General features: G+C 42.5%; 1 protein-coding gene across 1 annotated transcript in view; it reads right to left on the reverse strand.

Annotated features, from left to right (window-relative positions):
- Window positions 1-25,090, reverse strand: part of LOC307067907 (E3 ubiquitin ligase RNF157-like) — a gene marked incomplete at both ends in the record, with an annotated part of 72,708 nt that overhangs the window by 40,040 nt on the left and 7,578 nt on the right. Inside the window, 2 exon segments of the mRNA XM_079725534.1 lie at window positions 18,496-18,529; window positions 18,531-18,599. Of these exon segments, the coding sequence (XP_079581660.1) occupies window positions 18,496-18,529; window positions 18,531-18,599 (103 nt within the window).

Consider the following 25,090-nt stretch of genomic DNA (forward strand, 5'->3'; position numbering starts at 1 on the left):
AGTGTGCACACTTAGTTTCAGTGGGTTTCAAAGAAATGTCGAGGGACTTCCTACAACACAGATGCTTTAGTTTCACTGTTGAAAACTGCAGCAATCCTTGTGCCCTGGTTTGTTAAGAAACACAGCCTTAAACAACAAACCAAATGTTCAAGCGTTTAGTGGCACTTTCCAAGTCAGCAAAACTTATGTCACAAAGCAAAGTTCCTTTCTCAGAGCTTCTGGAAGCTCTCTCTACACTTCATTTATCACTTTCCTCTTTGTGTGTATATAGTGTCTGAGCTTCCTGCGAGATTATAAACTTGAGGGCAATGTCTAGGTTAGAGATATCTTTGTATCACCCAGAGTGATTAGACCAGCACACATAAAAGATAAAAATAGGTATGTGTAGAATGAATATATGAATAAGGTCTTCAGAAGAGCACAGCATGTGCCCATGGTGACCATCTGGATTGTGGATATTTGCCCTAAATGGCAGGTTGGCACAATTAATACAAAATAACTAAAAAACAGATCGCCATGTGTTTTTTTGTTTTTTATTTTATTACCTTTTTATTGAAGTGTAGTTGATTTACAATGCTGTGCCAATCTCTGTACAGCAAAGTGACTCCGTTTTATGCAAATAGACAATCGTTTTTTAATATTCTTTTCCATTATAGTTTTTCCCTGCTGCTGGGGTACTAGGATCAACCCCTCTGGCTGAGGGCTGCTGATGCAGAAGCAATGCTGACCCTCCGCCTGCCCCCACCCCACTGCCGCGTGCACACATGGCGTCTGGGGCACACGTTCATTGCCTCTTGTTGGTACATGACCATAAGCAGGGGCTCCCTGGGCCACATGGACACCAGGCCACAGATAGCACTGGCATGTCTGTGAACCACTCCTTCTTTCCAAGGCATTCCTTTTTTTTTAAAGTCAGGTTTATCGAGGTGTATTTTACATTCAGTAAAATTCACCAATTTTAGTGTACAGTTCTATGAATTTTGACAAATGCATACAGCTCTGTAACCACCATTGTAATCAAGGTACAGCACACTCCCATCCCCCCACAATGTTCCTTCATTCCCTTCTGCAGCCAACCCCGCCCTGCACCCCCAGTGCCTAGCAACCATTCATCTGTTTCCCATCCCCACAGTTTTGTCCTTTCCAGAATGACAAGACACATTCTTTCCATGCTTAAATTAAATAGCCAAAGGCCTCAGTGAACTCTGCACAGATCACCATATGTTCAGCTGCCCTAGGAGCCTCTCGTGTACAACTGCAGGGGAGAACACAGGGGCTGGTGGGTGCGAAGGGCAGCACCATTCACTGCGGCGTGGATGACGTCACAAGCTCTACAGGGAGCAGGACGCGTCCTCGTGAGCTGGGAAGCAGCTCTTCTCCATCCAAAGACAAAGACCTCTTATTTTAAAGTGCCTCTCTATGAAATATCCGGGTTCCTTCTTCCATGGTCATATGGTACAAGACACAACCAGATTTCCTTCTGGTTTGGTTGAGCTTTTGGTATTAAAAGAAAACATAAATTACTGTAGCTGAAATAGAATATACATTAATAAGAAAATTCTGTTAAGCTAAAAAGCTTGAGTTCCAGTAGAATGTTCTTCCAGCCTATCAGATTTGCCTTGACCACACAGTGAGTTATTTTGTGCCTAGCAAAATACTGAACTTTTACTGAATTCTTTGAGAATCACTCAAGAGCCTCCTACACAACTTCAGGCTAACATGAAGCAGAGTACAACGAACATATAAATGCAAAACAAGGGACAATGACGAGCTCCCTGGCACATCGAGACTGAGGGAAATTGCAAATTACCTTCTAGCACAATACAAGGTCACATTACAGCTTTTTTTTTAATTTAAAATTTTTACATAGAAAATCCTTGCCCTGTAATTTCAAAGCCCCAATTATATTGCTTACTCATTCCCTTTCTACTCTATGTAATAAATTATTTTATATTATATCTTATGTTTCATATTAGATATATAAGGGGTTAGCTATCAAATGTTGAGATGTATGGGACTTCCCTGATGGCGCAGTGGTTAAGAATCGCCTGCCAATGCAGGAGACGCGGGCTCGAGCCCTGGACCGGGAAGATCCCACATGCCGTGGAGCAACTAAGCCCATGCACCACAACTACTGAGCCTGTGCTCTAGAGCTCGAGCGCCACAACTACTGAGCCCACATGCCACAACAACTGAAGCCCATGCGCCTAGAGCCCTTGCTCTGCAACAAGAGAAGCCATCACAATGAGAAGCCCACGCACTGCAACAAAGAGTAGCTCCCACTCTCTGTAACTAGAGAAAGCCCATGCGCAGCAATAAAGACCGAATGCAGCCAAAAACAAAAATGAAAAATAAATAAATGTATAAAAAATTTTGAGATGTAGTTTGAAGAAATGATACGGAATTTAAAGTCAAATTGTGCTTCCCAGCTCCCATCAGCACAGATTTGAAAATTTGAAGAAATGAAGGCAAAAGTTTAGGATAGGCCTCCCAGTGCCCACAACAGATTCAATACTTGTACTGACTTCTGTTCCCTTCTGAATTCCCACTGAAATGACAGCAAAGGGATTGAAAAAGAAGAAAAAAAGTGTAAAACCACAAGAACAGAGAGAATGGGAGAGGAAGTAAACAATTGGAAGCTATATCACACACAGACAAGTGGAAACTGATTTAGGAGACCAGAAAAGGCTGAAATTCGAAATGGCAGAAACATATTTATGCCCAGAGTCCCAGAAAGACTTAGGAATTGGAGGCAACAGGTCGTCCTAAAAGCGGGTTACACTGAGGTTTGAAAGAGGAGACTGGGAAGGTCTGAATGAAGAGCATTTCGACTCTGAGATCTTTTCCCAGATGCCACGTGGCCAGGAGTCTACCTGTCCCCTCTCTAAGAGAAGACGTTTACGAGTCAGAGGATTTGACAGTCCCAGGGACATGGGGCACAGCCAAGGGCAAGGGAGCTCTCTGAAAACACAGGGCTAAGTCAAGGTCTCCACACGGAGGCTTCCTGAGACCACACAGCCCCTTCCCCGCTCATCTCCTGGAACCTGGCCGTCAGACTTTCAACCCCTTCCCCTCTGTCCCCCAGCCCCAGGCTGGACATGAGTGGATTCTTCACTGGAGAAACTAGTTACCGTCACTTGATTTATGACAAAGGTGATCCTGCAGTGCCGTGAGAAAGGATGGATGGTCTTTTCCACGGTCGGTGCTGGGTCAATTTAAACAAAAGGAAAAGGCGGAAAAGAACTTTAGCCCCTACTTCACAGCACACCCCAAAATCAATTCCAGATGGAGGACAAGCCTAAGTGTGAAAGGTTAAACAAAGCTATTAGAGGAAAACCAGAGCATCTTCATGATTTGGGTATTTGAAAGATTTCTTAAATAGGATACAAAAAGTGCTACCATATAAGCAAAAAACAGATAAATTGGACTATATTAACATTTAGAACTTCTGTTCAACTAAAGATACTGGGAAGAGAGTGAAAAGGCATAAGCTTCAAAGTTGCTAAGAGACTAGATCTTAAATGTTCTCACCACAAAAAGAAATAATAATTACGGGCCCTGATGCTGGTGTTAGCTAACACATTGGTGGTAATCATATTGCAATATATAAATCTATCAAATCAACACATTGTACACCTCACACTAACACAATGCTCTATGTCAATTATATCTCAATAAAAATAAATTAATTCTTATTTATTTTTTATTTCTGGCTACGCTGTGCGGCTTGTGGGATCTCAGCTCCCCAACCAGGGATTGAACCCGGCCATGGCAGTGAAAGCACTGAGTCCTAACGACTGGTCCGCCAGGGAACTCCATAAATAAATTATTTTTAAAAAGAGAGCATTAAAAGGAGTTGTGAAGATGGTACCTGAGGCTAGAGTGATGTACTTTGAAGACAGAGGAAGGGACCATGTGTCAAGGAACGCAGGGAACCGCTAGGAAAGGAAAATTAAAGAAAATGGATTCTCTTCTAAAGCCTCCAGAAGGTCCTGCCAACACCTTAATTTTAGACCTCTAGAACTATAAGAAAATAAATTCATGTTCTTTTAAGCTACTAAGTTTATAACAATTTGTTAGAGCAGCATTTGAAAACTAATAAATTACGGTTGTTAAATAGAACTTCTCACATTTTTACCTCTGGCCAAGATTTACCAAAAGTTTGTTTTAAGCAAAAACAAGCAAACTGACATACTGAATACAAAAATAAAAACAAAATAAAAAGAGAGAGCAAAAAGCAAGCAGAGACTAGGAGAAGATATTTGCAATATATTTATCTGAGAAAGGGCTCATGTTTTTCTTATTATTTCCTTACTAAGAAAACAAAAGCAGCTCAGCTAAGAGAAGAGATTTGAAGTGACACTTCGCAAAGGAGGGATTCAAACGGCCAGTAAATTTATGTCATGGTGCTCAACCTCATGGGTCATCAGGAAAATGGAAGTTAATTCTGCACTCCCACCAGAATGGCTATGATGAAAAAGATGGAAAATACTAGGTGCTGGGGACTCCAAACACTCCTGATAGGAGTAAAATTGGTATAGTTGCTTTGGAAAACCATTTGGCAGTATCTTCTCCAGTATACTGTGTGGCCAACAATGCCAGCTGCGGGCGTACTCCTACGAATATGCGTACACATGCTGAACAAAATACACAGAATACTGCGTTCGTTCTGGTAGTGAGTATGTTCGTTGATCAACAAAGTCCTTCGTGAAATGAAAACTGCCTCAGTTTCACTTAAAACCGAATGAGCTTTTCGGCCAACCCAACGGAATATTCACGACAGCACAGTGAGGGGTACAAAAGGCCAGCCCCCTGTCCTCGAGATGGGGGGATTCTGTGGTGCAAGCTGTACTCCAGAGCTTTCCCAAAGGGCCAGGCTGGAGCAAGTCTGTGCCAAGACCACACGGCTGCCTAGATTTGCTCCCCTGCCCCATCTGGCTTCCGTTATGCACCTTCTCCAAAGAGCACTTCTTCAGTAAAGAGTTTTCACAAAAGTCTCTAGCACAGGTTTGCTTCCAGAGTCTGCCTTAGACCAGGTGGCATCAGAAGTTGCCTACGGAAGTGGACTCAGCAGGTGGAATTCTGAGGGTGGGTCGCTTACCAGCCAGATGGCAACATGGACCCATCAGTGGGGTGACGGCCCCTGGAGTGCTGTAGTAGTGCGACCTGTGGCTGGGGATGTGCTGACTGGTTTAACGTCTCTGGTACAGGAGGTGCAGAAGAAATGGTCACGAGAAGGACTGTGGAACTGGGTGGCTGTTGTTAAGAGCCGTCTGCCCAGTGAAAAGAGAAAAAGACAGTCTTGGATACAACAACCAGCAACTTGAAGCCGGGTATGACAGTCAGCCAGCCTAAAGACACTTACCTCCCTCAGGCTCAGGACCTGATGTTTAGGGGTGGCAGCTCTAAGAAGGCTGAACTCAGTCCAGGCAAGTCTCCTACGTCAAAGTCAGGGCCCTGATGGAAAGGGTGAACTCTAAGGCCTGAGATGGGATGTCTGTATCTATTTACTTGAGAACTGTGAACCGCAGATTCTCTGGGCCCGCAAAGTGGCCAACTCCCTCTCCTTGGAAAATAGAGGAATCCCCCTTGCTTGAAGACCACGGCAGCAGTCTCGAACAAGAAAAGCCTCTTACAGGACACCGCTTGCCCTACAATGGACTGCCCCCGTCAACCTCCTGGCTGCATCACTCACTTGGGGCCAGCTGGGCCAGCTAAGAGAGGAGGGGGTATTATTGCAAACATCCCAGGGGACCGGGCTGACACACGTGTTGGCAGGAGCTGGAAGGATGTGTGGGTCCTGAGGGTGCTGGTCATGGGTGTGGCCTATAAAGCAGAATGAGGAGGAGCTGCTGATACGAGGACATCCTCTCATGACTCAAAATTAACGCGCTGGCGAAGGCCTGGGTCTCACAGGTGCTGGGGGAGGGGACCTCTTAGGAGCTTGGACGAGCAATGGCCCACACTAAGGGATTCCAGAACTGGCACAGAAGTCTTTGGAAGCAAAGACCAAAAGGTTAAGAGGAGCCGGCACACTAGAATGGGTCTGCCACATAAAGCAGGGAAACCCATGAGCTGGCTGTATCCTTTGGGAGGGCCCGGGAGATACAGTCTGAGTACCAAAGACTAGACTCTGCCTCCTAAGTTGGTCACCAACACTGATTCTGCCTCACGGATCAGGGCCCTCTTCTTTATTCTGACTGCAACCTGAGATCACACCTCATCAGATCTCATCTGGACAACGGGCTCTGCTTTATGTTCCCACAGTAAAAATAATCATCTCTTAATTGATTTTCTACATTGTCGTCGGAGTGATCTTTCAAAATGTATATTAAATGACTCCCAGTGTATACCACATGAATGGTTCCCCATGCCTATAGGATAAACGTCCAAAGTTTGCAGGAAGGCACACAAGGCCCCTTGGTCTAGGCCGGGATCCACAGCCTTATCTCTTGCTGTGTCTCCCCTGCACCCTCTGGACCCTACACTTTAATTTTATTGAATCATCTGTAGTGCAGAGCTGTCACCTTGGTTAGATGCTTCTGTGCCTTTGCTCTTCGGCCCCTCCTCCAACTCGTGCGTATGTCCTGCTTATAAAGTAAGTTCCTTCAGGCAGGGGTTTCATTTTATCTTTGTATCTCTAGTGTTGAACATGAGCCTGCAGGATGACAGGGGTTCAGTCAAATGAACCCCTAAGAAGGAAGGACTGAATGAGTCAATCAATCAACTATTTGTGTAATGGGAGGGAGATCAACGTGGGCATGGCCTCATGATTATTGAAGAAAACTATCTTCTCAACTAGGACAGTAACCAAATTATGATAAGAACGGAGAAGAAACTGTTTCCTTCTCCTTCTCTCCTTCCTTCTCCCAGTGCATAATTTTATAATCCAAATTGATTTTGAAATTCTTATATCGGGAAGGTAACCCACTAGGTCAACAGCTACTAAACACTGTTCTTATTCCTCATCATCTCCCGCAAAGTTTCTTCTCCAGAGAATTTTTTTTTGCTTACTCTCATAATTTCAGGCTACATTAAAACCCCCTTCTATAGCTCTAATCCATAAAACTATACCCTGAAGCCTACACACCAGACAGACAGAACCATGATCCCTGTCTTATATCCCTAAGCAATGCAGTAGATCTAATATGCAGCGTCCTGTTAGTTAAGAAAGGAGCAATTTAAAAAAAGAAATCTGGTACTTCCCTGGTGGCACAGTGGTTAAGACTCCATGCTCCCAATGTAGGGGGCCCAGGTTCGATCCCTGGTCCAGGAACTAGATCCCACATGCATGCCACAGCTAAGAGTTCGCATGTCACAACTAAGACCCAGCACAGCCAAATAAATAAATTAAGTAAATAAATATTAAAACAAACAATAAAAGAATACAGTGAGCATTAAAAAAAAAAAGAAATCTAGGCAGCAGTTTCAAACTATCCTCCCAAAGGTTCTTATCAACTACAAAAGGAAAGATGGTAACTCTACCATGGAGAAACCCATGGTGAATTATATCTCAATAAAGCTTTTATTTAACAAAGTAATGCAGACGTGACCAGGGTCAGGCATAGTGTGGACTTCTAAGGTGCTGGCGATATTCCATTTCCTGATCTGGGTAGCGAGTCCAAGTGTTTGTTTGAAGTTTCTTTACCTGTAGATATGTGCTTTCTATACTTCCATATAAATATTTCACAATTCACAAGACAAAAGTGAAAAGAAAAAAAAAACAGCAATAGAAAGTAAATTAAAAGCAGTTGGGTTTTGTTTCCAGGAGACGAAAGTGAAAAGAAAAAAAAACAACAATAGAAAGTAAATTAAAAGCAGTTGGGTTTTGTTTCCAGAAAAGATAATTTTTTTAAAAAGGGGGCTTCCCTAGTGGCGCAGTGGTTGAGAGTCCGCCTGCCGATGCAGGGGACGCGGGTTCGTGCCCCGGTCCGGGAGGATCCCACATGCGGAGCGGCTGGGCCCGTGAGCCATGGCCAGTGAGCCTGCGCATCCAGAGCCTGTGCTCCACGATGGGAGTGGCCACGACAGTGAGAGGCCTGTGTACCCATCCCCCCCCCAAAAAAAAGGAACATATGGCAGGAGCAGTCCTATCAGCTGATTTGATTTCTTTGGGGGCACACCCTCTCATCACTGGGACCTCAGCATGAAGTGTAGCTGCCCTCGATAGTGTGACTCGCTGGTCTCTGTCATACCAATGGGACCCCTGTCCATCCCATGATTCATCTACTACAGAAACCCATCTCCATAAAACAGAATTCTCAGACAGAAACCCATCTCCAGAAAACAGAATTCTCATGGTGGAAAACTAAGACAGAAGCCACTAAAAATCCTTTTCTTAGTGCCAAGTAGCAAACACTTGGACCCAACCAACTAGCTTCCAAAGTTGTCTTTTTTATGTTATAACTTACTATCCAAAAGTGGAACTAACGTTACACATACTGTTAAGTCTCATATTTTATGCTTTCATTTACCTAAAAAATAATCTATCCTACTCTGCATGTAAAAGTAACCAGCTTTCTCATGTTTCTCATGTTATCTCTGGAGTCAAGAGACAGTTGAAACTAACTCTTGAATAAAATCTACAATTTGGTTATATTCTCTCGGTATTTGGGAAAATGACTAGGACGTTATCTGTACACTGCAAAATAGTCTTTGTTTATGTATTTGATATTTATTCACTAAGTGTCAGGAAGCAACTTTCCCTAGAAGAAGGTATTTGAAATGATTTCTTCATCTTTATTAAGAACTAAATGGTAACATAAATAGAAGGATTTTTTTTTGGGGGGGAGGATATAAAAACAAGTTAAATTACAAAATTGAAGACCTACAATAACTTCATTAAAATAAGTTCCTAAAGCTGAATGGTCATTTCTTCCCTAGGCCAATACTGGTGTGCACGTGTGCCTTAAAAACTGAATGCAATACTCATGTTCATAGCAGCATTATTCATAACAGCCAAGAAGTGGAAGCAACCCAAGTGTCCACTGACAGATAAATGGAAAAACAAAATGTGCTCTATCCATACAGTGGAATATTATTCAGCCTTCAAAAGGAAGGAAATTCTGACACAGGCTACAACATGGATGAACCCCGAAGTCATTATGCTCAGTGAAATAAACCAGTCACCAAAAGACAAATACTGTAAGAACCCACTTAGATGAGGTACTGGAGTAGTCAAATTCCTAGAGACAGAAAGTAGAATGGTGGTTGCCAGGGGCTAGGGGGAGAGGAAAAGGAGGAGTTAGTATTTAATGGGGACAGAGTTTCAGTTTTGCAAGATGAAAAGAGTTCTGGAGACTGCGTGTAAAACAATGTCAATGTACTGAACTATATACTTAAAATGGATAAGATGATACCATTTATGTTCTGTGTATTTTGTCACAATTTTTTTAAAAAACTGAACGTAAAAGATCGAGAAGATCACTTATTGAACTGAGCAGCGTGGTCACCTCTGGGGAGAGCCCAGATGTAGGAAGACATGTATTATAAAAATGCTGTTTTAAAAAACTCCTTACGTAAAGCTGTCTGAAAAGCCTTAAAGCATTTAAAAAGTATGAATATTTGGGCTTCCCTGGTGGTGCAGTGGTTAAGAATCTTCCTTCCAATGCAGGGGACACGGGTTTGAGCCCTGGTCCAGGGAGATCCCACATGTGGCAGAGCAACTAAGCCCGTGCACCACAACTACTGAGCCTGTACTCTGGACCCTGCATGCCACAACTATTGAAGCCCGTGTGCCTAGAGCACGTGCTCCTCAACAAGAGAAGCCACCGCAAGGAGAAGCACGTGCACCGCAATGAAGAATAGTCCCCGCTCGTCTCAACTAGGGAAAGCCTGCACACAGCAACGAAGACCCAACACAGCCAAAAATACATAAATTAAATAAATAAAAAATTTTAAAAAGTATGAATATTTATTCCCTAGTTTAGCTCTTTTATAATCTGGGTTTTCTTTTACTCTCAGCTTGTTAAAACCAGGCAACATCCACACCTAATCTGACGTTTCTAAAGCTGAACCATCGCAGCCTGACACCCAAAGGCTTACACTCCATCCCTCTCCATGATTATTCTGATGTTTTTCTCATTGTCCACAAGCCTGTAACCACTCAGCAGACCACACCCTTCTTGCAGTTCATTAAAAAAAAATTAAAACCATTATTCGATGAATTTCCTTAATTTTCCTACCTCTATATATTCTCCTCTATATATTTTATTTCCTTCCTTTGCTCAGCAGTAATCCCTTCTCTATTTTTAGAAAAAATTTAAATGCTTTTAATTAAAAAGTGAAAACATGTTCACTGGGGAAAATTCAAACAACATAGAAGAATATGAAGGAAGTACCTCCCCTCACTGATGCACCCCCAAGAGTTAACCCATCAGAGGTTAAAATGCATTGTGCGCATATATTTTAATGCACCTGTAAATATCAACATAAATATACGCATGTATTTTTATACACTGTTATTTTTATCAGAAATGAAACCAGGGACTTCCCTGGTGGCGCGGTGGTTAAGATTTCGAGCTCCCAATACAAGGGGCCCGGGTTCGATCCCTGGTCAGGGAATTATCTCCCACATGCATGCCACAACTAAGAGTTCACATGCCACAACTAAGGAGCCAGTGAGCCATAACTAAGGAGCCTGTTGGCAGAAACTAAGACCCAGTGCAACCAAATAACTAAAGAAATATTAAAAAAATAAAATAAAGAAATGAAACCAGACTGTACATTATATATAGGAACTTGCTTTTTTGTGGTAAACGATGTGGTCATAGATATATTTGCACCTCAGTGGATACAGCTCTAATTTATTTTTGGCTGAATACCAGTTCATAGTATAGATACACTATAGTTTATTTAACAATTCCTGCCTGATGTGTGGAAAACCCACACACATCTAGTGTCAAAAGTGAATCAGGAGGGACTTCCCTGGTGGCCCAGTGGTTAAGAATCTGCGTGCCAATGCAGGGGACATGAGATTGAAACCTGGTCTGGGAAGATCCCACATGCCGTGGAGCAACTAAGCCCGTGTGCCACAACTACTGAGCCTGTGATCTAGAGCCCGTAAGCCACAACTACTGAAGCCCGTGGGCCTAGAGCCTGTGCTCTGCAACAAGAGAAGCCACTGCAGTGAGAAGCCTGTGCACTGCAACAAAGAGTAGCCTCTGCTCACCACAACTGGAGAAAGCCGCATGCAACAACAAAGACCCAATGCAGCCAAAAATAAATAAATTAATTAATTAAAAGTAAATTGGGGAAAAAAACTGAATCAGGGGACTTCCCTGGTGGCACAGTGGTTAAAAACCGCCTGCCAGGGCTTCCCTGGTGGCGCAGTGGTTGGGAGTCCACCTGCCAATGCAGGGGACACGGGTTCCCGCCCCAGTCCAGGAAGATCCCACATGCCGCGGAGTGGCTGGGCCCGTGAGACATGGCCACTGAGCCTGCAAGTCCAGAGCCTGTGCTCCGCGACGGGAGAGGCCACAACAGTGAGAGGCCTGTGTACCACAAAAAGTAAATAAATAAATAAATAAATTAAATAAATTAAATAAATAAAAAACTGCCTGCCAATGTAGGGGACACGGGTTTGAGACCTGGTCTGGGAAGATCCCACATGCCATGGAGCAACTAAGCCAGTGCACCACAACTACTGAGCCCACATGCCACAATTACTGAAGCCTGTGCACCTAGAGCCCATGCTCCACAACAAGAGAAGCCACGGCAAGGAGAAGTCTGTGCACCACAATGAAGAGTAGCCCCTGCTCGCCACAACTAGAGAAAGCCGGCGCATAGCTAACGAAGACCCAATGCAGCCAAAAATAAAATAAATAAAAATTAATTAATTAATTAATTAATTTTAAAAAAGTGAATCAGCATTGTAGTAGAATACTGAGAGCAGAGGAAACACACAGGAGTGTGTTTTTCCTTTACATGGACACTCAGAGAAGTGAAATAGCTGGGCCACAGCTGAAAATTTACTAAATATTGCCAAGCTGAATGCCCAAAACAAAATCAGTTGTAGTACAATTATAAAGGAAGGAAGAAGGAAAGAAGATAGCAGACAAAAGGCAAAAAATCCAATCTAATACACACACACACACACACACACACACACACACACACACACTCACTTGGAAAAGAGGCCCATTCCTTACATGGACTTTACATTGTGCTATGGACTCATGTCCCACTCCCCCATTCATAAGTTGAGGCTAATTTCCAATGTGACTATATTTGGAGATGGGGCTTTTGAGAGATAATTAGGGTTAGATAAGGTCTTTAGGGTGGGCCCCTTCAGATGGGGTTAGTGGCTTTATAAGAACAGAAATAGAGATATCAGTCTCTCTCTTTTTTTTTTTTTTTTTGGCCACACCATGAGGCTTGCAGGATCTCAGTTCCCCAACCAGGGACTAAACCCGGGCCACAGTAGTGAAATCCGGGAATCCTAACCACTAGGCAACCAGGGAACTCCCAGTGTCTTTCTGCCATGTGAGGACACAGTAAGAAGGCAGTCATTGCAAGCCAGGAAGAGGGCCTTCACCAGCAACCCAGTCTGCTGGCACCTTGATCTTGGAGTTCTCAGCCTCCAGAACTGTGAGAAGTGAGTATGTGTTGTTTAAGCCACCCAGCCTGTGGTATTTTGTTACGGCAGCCTGGGCAGATGAATACAGGCTCCAAGGCAGTAGATACTGGGGTACTTGTGACCAACTGGTCTGGTTACACTGGGGCCTGGGCACAAACCAACCTGCAGACAAAACCCATGCAGAGGATCCCATTTAAGTGGTAGCTGCCCCCAGGGGCTGCTCCTCCGTGTCCTCTGCCCTAACTTCTCCCCTTTCCTCAACTCACACTGCCCACAACTTTTGAATCTGCACCATCCTTATTTTTTAATGCTGCTATCCTAGTTCAGGTAGTTTTCATTCTTAACTAAAACTATGACCTCTTAACTGGTCTCCTTAATCTCCTCCCTTTCTGATTCACTCTACACTGTGAGTTGATTTAAACAGCTAACTTTTTAAAATGGAAATCAAACCACAATAGTTGTCATTATTTGAATTCTGAAAATACTCCAGCAAGATGGATATTTTTTGACTTTTTTTTTTAATTTTTAAATTTTTGGCTGCACTGTGTGGCTTGTGGGATCTTAGTTCCCTGACCAGGGATTGAACCCAGGCCTGCAGCAGTGAGAGCATGGAGTCCTAAACACTGGACCACCGGGGAATTCCCAAGATGTATTTTTTTTTTCTGTACGCAGGCCTCTCACTGTTGTGGCCTCTCCCATTTTGGAGCACAGGCTCTGGACATCCAGGCTCAGCGGCCATGGCTCACGGGCCTAGCTGCTCCACGGCATGTGGGATCTTCCTGTACCGGGGCATGAACCCGTGTCCCCTGCATCGGCAGGCGGACTCTCAACCACTGCACCACCCGGGAAGTCCCAAGATGGGTATTTTTATAGATGGGGAAACAGAGGCTCAGTGATGGCCAATACCTTAACCTACACCACAAAGCTAGTCAATGGCAAAGCCACTCATGACTATGACCTTCTCTACTGCCATAGAAGAGTATAAGCTTCTCAGTACAATATTCACAGCCCTTCAAACATGGGCCCAGTTTGTCTTTCCAACCTCATCTCCCACCAACATCCCTCACGATCCAGTCCTTACAGACTACTTGCCATTCTGGAAGCCCGATGTGCACTTGTGCATCTTTGTGCTTTCTTGCAGTGCTTGTGAATTCTGCCTTAATGACCTTCCCAGTCTCCACCCGGGAAGTCCTGCTCATCCCTCCAGGTTCCAGGACTCCTCTCTCAGAGCCACTTCCCTGGGCGGAAGCCATCCCCACTCCACTGCGCTTTCAGGTTACTCTGGCCCTGTCTCTCTCGGAGAACTTAACACGATCCATCACAGTCAGGGGCAATCTGCCCACCCCACTCTGTCAGAGCTCCTCGGGGCAGAAGCCAAGTCCTTCTCACCTTTGCATTCCCAGTTGTGAACACAATATATGACTCACAGGTATTTACTGAATGAATAAACGGCACCATGGCTAACACAAAGCTCTGTATGTGTAAAATCCTGCTTCATAAATGGATATATCGTCAAGTTCCTTTAACTAACTTGCTCTCCCTGCCCATATGTGAATAAAAGTGTTCAGTTTATGGCAACTGGATTTAAGCACAACGTGGGGGTTCATCTCTATGAGAGGAAGAAGGAAAGCCCACCTGTGTGCGCCTTGTTTCTTAACACCAGCTGTGCAGCCTGGCTGTAGGGAGCGTGAGGAAGAAGCGACGAAACACACAAGAGGATGTGGAGTATTAGGGGCCCAACGAAAACTCAGCTGCTTCCTTTCAGATGACAGGAGAGATCTGAACTCCCGGAGAGTCAAGAGAAAACTTGATATCTGACAATCCTAAGGTCACTAAGCCTCCAAATAATTTAGAGTTTTAGCAGTAATTTACCTCAACAAAATAAGATCTAATGCAATAAAGGACCAAAAAAATCAGCACCAGCTCTTCTGCCACCTAAGAAGGGGAGGAATGGCCTTTACTCAACTGTGATGTACAAACACAACCATCTTATCTCCTCTATATAGGGACCGGGGCAGAAAGGCCTTCAGAAGCCCTGTTCACTACTTAAGACAGTTGCTTAAAAAACAGTGGGTATTCTCTCCACCCAGAACTATCAGTAACTGCAGAAATAACCAACCTGAAAGCCTAGTGAGTGCAGCTAACCTTGCTCCATACTTCTTTGCATCCAGCAGTTGCAATGCATTTTTCAAGCATGACATTCCTATAAAGTCAGAACTGCCTCCACTTTACAAGTGGGTAATTTGAGAGCCTGAGTGATAGACTTGCCAAGGTTGAAAAGAGTTTAAGGTACGTAAAACTTCCAATCTTGATTCCAACCTCTCTTCAACCATCCTTCTATATATACATCCTTCTATATATATCTGGTTCTTTAAATCTGACCTGAAGACTTGATAATACATTTGACTTTGATGGATTATCCTAAGTGGGAGATCAGCTCCAGTAAAAACAACAGGCTGAGCGAGAACTGAATGGTACTCATCTTAGTCTGATCATTCAGAAATGACAGGAAAAACAAGACCCAGAAGCCAGGAAGTCTATGGCATTTATAATTTAATCTAATAATTTATTTCAACATATTTTGTCCCCATCTCTCTGGAAAGAGGTGCTGTTCCTGCCTGGAGCTGCTGGATGGCTTTATAAGGCTGTTCTCTTTCCTCTGCAACCTGACGCCCATTTACCGACACTGAGATACGTTACTAGAGAGTAGAGGTCAGCTCTGCAGAACTCAAGTGACCAGTCAACCTTCAATCGATGGGCCTTCCCCTAAACAAGCTGACGTGTGGTAACGGCGGACTCCCAAGGTCAGGTCGGCAGGTGGAATTACACAGCAGACATGGACTCTGTCAAGAGACACTCAGGAGAACATGTCATGGCCATGCTGGCTACTTTCGGATGGTTGTGTCTCCATATCTCACAAACCTCACTTGATGATCTACTTAGACAGATTCACAGACAGGACATGCACAGGGGTCCTGAGTGCACCTGACCTGACCAGCAGGAAAGGGCAGAGGACCCCAGGCTCTGGAGCTGGACTGCTGGGATCAAATCCCGATTTAGTCACTTCCAGGCTTTGCGATCTTTGTTTCAATTCTTTGTGTCTCTTTGTTCTTCATCTGTCAAATCAGGACCCTACTCGTTAGGGTGAGAACACAGCGAGAGAACATGTATGGAGAGCTTAGAACAACCAGGCCTGGCAAACAGTAAGTGTTCAATAAATGTTAGCGATTATTATTATTAACTAAGAAAGGGGGAAAGCAAAGGGAAATGTGCCACATTTCTTCTGTGTTCTCTGCTTCTACCTCCCTCTTTGAAGTGACCCTGATTTGCTTTCTTAACATGAAATCATGAAGCCTTTTGAAAATATTTGCTCTGTGCAACATGAAGCGCAGTTAATGACTACTTCATAAAAACAACAACAAAACGGCCAGTGTTGATGCTCCTTTGGGAGACAGCCTGCAAGTGAAGGTCAAGTCTGCTCTCCTGTGCTACTGGAAGAGCTCAGTCATTCACAGGCTCACAGAGAAGTGTAAACAAGGCGGTTAAACTTTGCGAAGGTTTGTTAGCTGGCATAAACCTCAAAATGAACCTAAATGAGTGTTCCCTTGTTTTAAAATCATCTTTGAGACGTCTCTGGTGGTGCAGTGGTTAAGAATCTGCCTGCCAATGCAGGGGACACGGGTTCGAGCCCTGGTCTGGGAAGATCCCACATGCTGCAGAGCAGCTAAGCCCGTACACCACAACTACTGAGCCTGAGCTCTAGAGCCCACGAGCCACAACTACTGAAGCCCACGTGCCTAGAGCCCGTGCTCTGCAACAAGAGAAGCCACCGCAATGAGAAGCCCACGCACCACAACGAAGAGCAGCCCCCGCTCACCGCGACTAGAGAAAGCCACGCACAGCAACAAAGACACAAAGCAGCCAAAAATAAATAAATAAAATAATCTTTATGGCCTGAAAAGGTAAAAAAAAAAACAACTACACTTTTTTAAAGTACATAAAGTATTGTGACACCAGAGGAAATAAAAAAGGGAGGAAGAAATGGACGCAAACAGCAAGTCCATGTGAGAAGAAAGGGCATTTTCCAGGCATAAGCTGACTCTCGGTGAATGAGGAAGAGTACTTATCTGGCTCAATCAGAAAAAAAAAATCTTTCCACTCTAATGGCTAAGGTAGTAGCAGCAAAATCAGAGAACAGACATTTGATGAGTGTGAGCTGTCATAAGTGAATCTGAAGCATAAAGGACTTGGTATTTTGTAAAGTACTATTGGATTCAGAATTAGAAGGTGTTGAAGGAAAGGATTGTCAACCCAGATACAAAGGAAGAAAACAATGAAAACCAAGAACAACAACAACAACGTTTTTTAATTAAAGCTCCAGATGGAAGAGTCACCAGATTAACCTTCCTAAAAAACAAACAAACAAACAAACAAACAGATAATTTCTCCAGGGCACATATCTGCCTAAAAACTTGCAGTATTCCCCAGAGCCTACAGGAGAGAGTGGAAAGCGTCTCGAGGTAATGGAGTCCCCACCTACCTTTCCAATCTTGTTTCACCATCAGGATAGGTCCACTCCTGCCAGACTGGCTTCCTCATTTGTTCCAGGGGAGGAACAAACCATGCTCATTTCAGCTTTGTATCCCCAGCGCCTATCACAGTACCTGGTCCACGGTAGTTTCTTAGTAAATGGTCGCTGATTCAACAGAAACGTGAATGCTTGCAGGCCTGTGCTCTGCACCTCACTCCCGGGAAGCCCCTTTCCCACCCGCCTCGTGAACACCCAGCCATCCTCCAAGGCCTTGTTCTCCACACCAGCACCGAAGCATCTGCCCTTGCCACTCCCCTCCCACACTCCCTATTCCTACAGAATCCCATCCCTTCGGGCCTTGTGTGCTACTGAAACATTTCCTGTTCCTATGTTTTGTCTGCCCCACTAAACTAGGAGTTTCTGGAGAAAGGCAGGATATTTTGAAGCATGAGAAGCAGTGGAAAGGTTATGGATCTCTGGCTAGGCAGATCTAGTTATGTGACTTTGGGAAAACTTTCTGTAAAGCACTTTGAACAGGGCCCAGAACATAGTATGCACTTCGTATAAGGCTATTAGTGCTGTTCACCTGATGGAAACACAGTTTTCTTGCAACCTCACTTCTCTCACTTACAAAATAGGATTGATAATAAATCCTCTGTCAGGTGGGTCTTTGTGAAGATTAGGAATAATGTCTGAGAAGTCTCTAGGGCCTTCCTTAGCACACAGCAGACACTCAATTGCCATATGGAAGCTATTATTACAAAGCCTCAGGCTGGGTGCAGAGAAAATGCTCCATAAATATTTATGGAATGAGATGAATGAATGGAGAGAGAGACAGTCTGATAGCAGATCAGATATCAAGGGGAACTTTTTGAGTCATTCATTCAACAGATCTTTATTAAGGGCTTATCATAATGCCCCAGGTTTTGTCCTGGGTGCTGGGATGCAGCAGTAGGACAGCCCTTGCCCTGTGAAATGTACCTTCTGATGGGGAAGGCAGATAATAAACAGGAGGAGACAGAGAAATATACGCTTATATGGTATTAAATGCTATGAAGAGGAACGAAAAGCGAGGTGAGGGCAAGATAGGGGCCGGGCAAAGGCAGTCTGCAGAGGTGGCATTTAGGCAGAGCTTCAGATCCCTAGGAGAGCTGGGTTTTGTGAGCTGTCCTCACCCTCAGGCAGACTCTGTACTTTTCCACGGGGCGGCCTCTAGTGCCAGGAGACCCTGATCCATCAAAGAGGCTGCAGTCTGGCTCCCAGGGCCCCTCTCAACTCAGACCAAGCTACAAACACTGCTGAACCAGCAATTACAAACTTATTTTGACAAGACCATTTGACTTGGGCCACTTAGCCCCGCGTGGATGTAAATGGATTACAATCATACTGCAACTGGTCTGTTTCCCAGAAAGTTCAGATCGCAGGTAGCCTTCGGGATGAGTTGAATCAAACTTCTCTCCTCCCATAATGAAGTGGCTGGCAAAATAGCTTCTTAGAGGGCAAGAGACAGAAAAATCAAACAGAAACCAGTCAAACTAAGCCAAGTGAAAAAGCTGATGCAGAAAAAAATTGGTTAACCCTTCAACAAACAATTAGAGCAATTTCTAACCCTAGGAAAATTTTCTTCTCTTGATTGGGGATAATGGCACAAAATAAGCAAAATCATAGCAGTGAGAACCCAAGATACCAAATATAAAATAGATCACCGTATTCCTTGTGACATTCTTAATTGAACCTTTACCATGATCTGCCTATGATACCATGGAGCAAAAGACCAGAAGGCCCAACAATGCACCTGAACATATAATGTATGAACATATCTATGTTATATATATATATATATATATATATATATATATATATATATATATAGAGAGAGAGAGAGAGAGAGAGAGAGAGATGTTAGTGAACATATATATGTGTTTTGTTCCTGATTTTTTTCCTTACACTGGAAGCTGTTATTCTTTGTTCTCCACCTATTCAGGAATCTTATCTGCAGGTATCAGCATGCATACACACATACGTTTCTTTGCCTAGATTTTTCATAAGCCAGCTCATACCTTTACACAGAAGTCTCAGCACCTACGTACCTATGTGTATACCTCCATACCCTCTACAATGAAGGCTCTTTGTTTTTCATATTTGTTTCAAAATGATTGTTTAATAGGAAAATACAAATTTAAATAATACTGCCCCAGGCTTTAGCTACCAACTACCACATAGATTATGTAGTTTAATTGGACAGGATTAGTGCTATGAAAGATATAGACACATACACAAACCCTAGTCTCAAATTCATTAGCAGTGCTAATGGCCAAGGTTACAGGGACATCAGTCACACAGGCTCTCTTTGCCCCACCTTGACCAACCAGGAGGCAGGGATATTTTCAACTCTACACTAACCAGATGCAATCAGCAGTCAGGGTCAGAATCCCCATCTGCCTTATCCAGATAGAAGGAAGAACCGTGCCAGGACGTGATGGCACTAAGTCACCAAGGGAGGCTTGGGTAACACTTCACATACCATCTGGGAACACTTTCCAAATCTGATGATTAAATGAATGCTTCTCATAGAATGGATAAACAACAAGGACCTACTGCATAGCAAAGGGGACTATATTCAATATCCTGTGATAAACCATAGTGGAAAAGAATAGAAAAAAGAATGTATGTATATGTATAACTGAGTCACTTTGCTGTACAGCAGAAATGAACACTTTGTAAATCAACTATACTTCAATTAAAAAAATGCTTTTTTAAAAAAAATAGATCTTTATTGGAGTATAATTGCTTCACAATACTGTTAGTTTCTGTTGCACAACAATGCGAATCAGACATACGCATACATGTCCCCATATCCCCTCCCTCTTGAGCCTCCCTCCCACCCTCCCTATCCCACCCCTCTAGGTCATCACAAGGCACCGAGCTGATCTCCCTGTGCTATGCTGCTGCTTCCCACCAGCCAACTATTTTACATTCAGTAGTGTATATACTTCAATGCTACACTCACCCCAACTCCACAAGTCCATTCTCTATGCCTACCTCTTTATTCCTGCCCTGCAACTAGGTTCATCAGTACCATTTTTTATTAGATTTCATATATATGCGTTAGCATACAGTATTTCTTTCTTTTTCTGACTTACTTCACTCTGTATGACATACTCTAGGTCTATCCACCTCACTACAAATAACTCAATTTCATTTCTTTTTATGGCTGAGTAATATTCCATTGTATATATGTGCCACATCTTCTTTATCCATTCATCTGTTGATGGACATTTAGTTTGGTTCCATGTCCTGGCTATTGTAAATAGTGCTGCAATGAACATTGTGGTACATGTCTCTTTCTGAATTATGGTCCTCTCTGAGTATATGCCCAGTAGTGGGGTTGATGGGTCATATGGTAGTTCTATTTTTAGTTTTATATGGAACCTCCATACTGTTCTCCATAGTGGCTGTACCAATTTACATTCCTACCAACAGTGCAGGAAGGTTCCCTTTTCACCACACCCCTTCCAGAAAAAAAAGAATGCTTCTTAAGCCACATTTCTATAATCTAATTCTCCCACAAAGGCAAGCTGTTCAAAGTGAATGACTCCTAACATAACATACTTTATCGATGCTCTCATATACCCCAGTTCTTAGATTAATACAAAGAACTTATGAATCGGCAAAAGTCTTCTTTATGTGTTATACGGCTCAGGTAAATGTTTCAATGTTTAAGGTATACAGCAAACTCTTAAAAAAATGAGATTCAGCAATTTCAGCCTGTGAAGAAGCCACAGCAAGGAAGACAGAGAAGAAAGTTCTAAGAGAAAAATCGAACCAGATGTTCATTTTTTGGATTTTCTACACATGGAGATGCTTTAGTCTACAAACATTTATTTAAAAAAAACAACGTGGATAAAATCACTCGCCACAACGTGAGGCAACTCTTTAATTAAATAACAAGCAGGAAAACATTATTTGAGAGTAACAGCAGCCAAAACCAAAGCAATCAACAAGGAACCCTTGAAAGTTACCCATCAAAACGAAAACACACACGGCAGCCATCTGCAGTGATACAATAGTGCGATTCATCATTTAGGAAAGCTTAATTATCAATTATTTATGTCCAGCACTTACTAGCCCTATTTTCCACGTGCATAATTTATAGAGAGGGGAGGTGCCTAGTTGCCATAAGCAGATGCAGACATCTCAAAGAATTTGTCATTTACTGTTGAACCTTAGTAAAATATATTTTTTATACACTAGACATTATACATTTATTATACATTAGGTGAAATTAGAAAAGGGAAAGATGTTCACATTGATGGATGGATGGCTTGCCCAAATCATGAATAAAGAACCAGGAGAAGCAGGTTTGGTGTCTGGAGTGGTACAGGTTGAGCTCAATGTGGGACACGCTGAGTTTCCAGTACCTGGGAGCAGTCAGGTGGGGGATGTGGGGACAATGAAATCCACGGAGATTTGATCCTAGCAAGAGAAGAGCACTAATGGCCTCAGGGTTAAAGTGTTAAAGACGACAGTGTTCTATTGGAAATGCCATTCTGGGGGGAGCTGTGACATTAAAAGGAATTATCCAGAAAGCAGTGCAGAGCTAACTGTAGCATTAGAAATCAAGAGCACACATATACAAAGACCTAAACTTAAGGTCAATAATCTGCAAATGAAAAGGGGAGTTTTCATTTCAGGAGAGGCGTCAATGCCACGTTCCTGGGAAAAGCTGATTTTCCTTGGTGCACTTAAAATAGAAATGCCTCATCAGGTAAAAGGAAAATTAAACTTAAGACAACTGAAATTTTGTTTTTTCCTCTCTTTGAAATGCACCTCACTAATAACCCCAGTTAGACTAGAGGGAGAGCAAACTTGCTATCTGCAGCCTAGCTAAAGCATCCTGCCTGTGTGCCCAGGCTGCCCAGAGGTGTGGATCAGGGCACAGTGACCTAGAGCAGCCACATCAGCAGATGGGAACTCCAAAAACACTAACAATCCTTGAAAAAAATGCCTTCTGGACAATATGCACACATTTTTGCTTCTTAGTGTGAACTGCACTCTAAAATCAGAAACGGCAGGGGAAAAAGAACTGCACTAAAACACTTCTTTGCCTGTTTGCTAACAGGAAAAAACATAGGACTAGTAGATAACCTGCAAGCTTTCCGTTATTAGTTGGCTATAATTTCTTAACCATATTATATTTAAAACATAACTTATGAGTGAGAGGGGAAAAGGGGAATTCGTGTTTAATGGGTACAGAGTTTGTTTTGTAAGAAGAAAAAGTTCTAGAGATTTTAACACTAATGAACTGTACACTTGAAAATGGTTAAGATGGTAAGTTTAATGTTATGTATTTTTAACCACAATAAAAATAAATATCAAGAAAAAAACAACCATAAGGTGTGGCCCAGAATGACCAGTGCTAATACAATACTTTTTCAGTATTTTTTTAAAAAGTATTAAAGGTAAAAAGGTATCCAGACAAACAAAAATCAAATTACTTACAAGGGAAGAAAATTACACTAGTGCTGTTCTTCCAGATCAGCACTGAACAAAAATACGCTAACACGGGACTTCCCTGGAGGTCCAGTAGTTAAGACTCCATGCTTCCACTGTAGGGGGAATGGGTTCAATCCCTGGTCTCGGAAATAAGATCCCATATGCCGCATGGCGTGGCCAAAAAAATATATATGTATACCATGAGCCATAAATGCAAGCCACATATGTAATTTTAAATTATCTAATAGCCACATTTTTAAAAAGTAAAAATAAGCAAAATTAATTTGAATATATTTTATTTAGCCCAATGTTGGATATCCCAATATCGCAATATATCCAAAATATTATTTCAATAGGTCATCAATATAAAAACTTTTAAGGAGCTAGTCACATTCTTTTTTCAACTATCCATGAAGAAAAATACAACTATTTGTTACTCAGCAAGAGAACAAAGAGAAAAATCTTAGAATTCACTAACTTAAATAATTTACCCAGTGAATTAAGATATTAGGGCATATTCCTAACATCACAATGAAATTCAGTGTTGCTTAGTGAATTCCAGAATTTATGTCTGTCCCAGTGAGATATTCTGACATTTGCCACCAAACCACTATGTATTATCACATCACGCAATAAAGGGCAGTTAAACATCCTTCCCGTCTTTCTACAATTCTGTATTTAAAGGGTACCCTAAATGTTAACAAACAGAAACTCTAATTTTATTTTAATTTAAAATAACTTTTCTTTCCAAATCTATGATATTACTGAAATATGTTGGTCTACAGAAAAAGGGTTAGGGGAAAAAACTCAACTGTTTAGGCCTCTAGGTAATAGCAATTTATTTATTGTTATGGCATGATTCCAAATATAAGATTTTAAGGTTTTTGACACTTTATATTTTATAAAACTAACAAAATTCAAAGACGCTGAGTAAGCAATAAAATTGTGATAATTTGTATAGAGTAAAAGATGAAGCAAATATATTTTGGATTTGAGTCACTATCTCATGCTAATTGGGAGGGGTTTTTTTTATTTTGTTCTGTTTTGCGGTACGCGGGCCTCTCACTTTTGTGGTCTCTCCCGTTGCGGACCACAGGCTCTGGACGCACAGACTCAGTGGCCATGGCTCACGGGCCCAGCCACTCCTCGGCAGGTGGGATCTTCCTGGACCGGGGCACGAACCCGTGTCCCCTGCATCGGCACGCGGACTCTCAACCACTGCGCCACCAGGGAAGCCCTAATTGGGAGTTTTTATTGCAAGAACTCTAATCAATCTTCCCTCCTTTTGGTATTTTTTTAAAAATTGAGGTCACGGTAAAATAAGTTAGATATCCTGCCTATAAGTGAAAAATACTAATCTTCACCTATTTACTTTTGGACCAATGGAGTTATATCCTTGATTATTGTAGAAAATGGAATTGTACTTAAAAATAACTTCATACAAAATTAAAATATGGGGAAAAAATTTAAAAATAAATAAAAAGAAAAGGAAATGAAAAGAAAAAATTAAAATATGGAAACACTGGCTATGGAAATCCGATTACGTTTTCATATATTTGATAAATCTTCATCTACTTGGCATTTCAATAACATACTTTAAGCTTAAGGTCACAAAAATAAAAGGAAAGTAACAAAATTGTATTTAAGCACCTCTAACTGCTCAAGTCAATTCTAATGCTACAGTGCTGCTTTTGTTATTCATGTTTTTACCTATTTAAAAAAATTATACGGACTTCCCTGGTGGTGCAATGGTTAAGAATCCACCTGCCAATGCAGGGGAAACGTGTTTGAGCTCTAGTCCGGGAAGATCCCGCATGCCGCGGAACAACTAAGCCCGTGCGCCACAACTACTGAGCCCACGTGCCACAACGACTGAAGCCTACGTGCCTAGAGCCCGTGCTCCGCAACAAGAGAAGCCACTGCAATGAGAAGTTCACGCACCACAACGAAGAGAAGCTCCCGCTTGCTGCAACTAGGGAAAGCTCGCGCCCAGCAGCAAAGACACAACACAGCGAAAAATAAATTAAATAAATAAACAAAATTTAAAAATTATATAAGTAATACATGTCTTTGACAAAAAAAAATACAAAGAAGTAAGTAATTTGAAAAGTGATAATCTGGGCTTCCCTGGTGGGGCAGTGGTTGAGAGTCTGCCTGCCAATGCAGGGGACATGGGTTCGTGCCCCAGCCCGGGAAGATCCCACGTGCCGCGGAGTGGCTGGGCCCGTGAGCCATGGCTGCTGAGCCTGTGCCTCCGGAGCCTGTGCTCCGTAACGGGAGAGGCCACAACAGTGAGAGGCCCGCATACCATGAGAAAAAAAAAGTGATAATCCAACACTATGAAATATAACTCCATTATTAACAATCAGTTTGCAGCCTTCCAGATTTTCCTCTACATATATAAACACATTCAGGTTTTCTGTTTTGCTTTATTTTGATATTTTACCTAATTGGGATATTACTCTTATTGATCTGCATGTTGCTTT

The sequence above is a fragment of the Hyperoodon ampullatus genome, assembly GCF_949752795.1.
Source record: "Hyperoodon ampullatus genome assembly, chromosome: 19".
NCBI lineage: Eukaryota > Metazoa > Chordata > Mammalia > Artiodactyla > Ziphiidae > Hyperoodon > Hyperoodon ampullatus.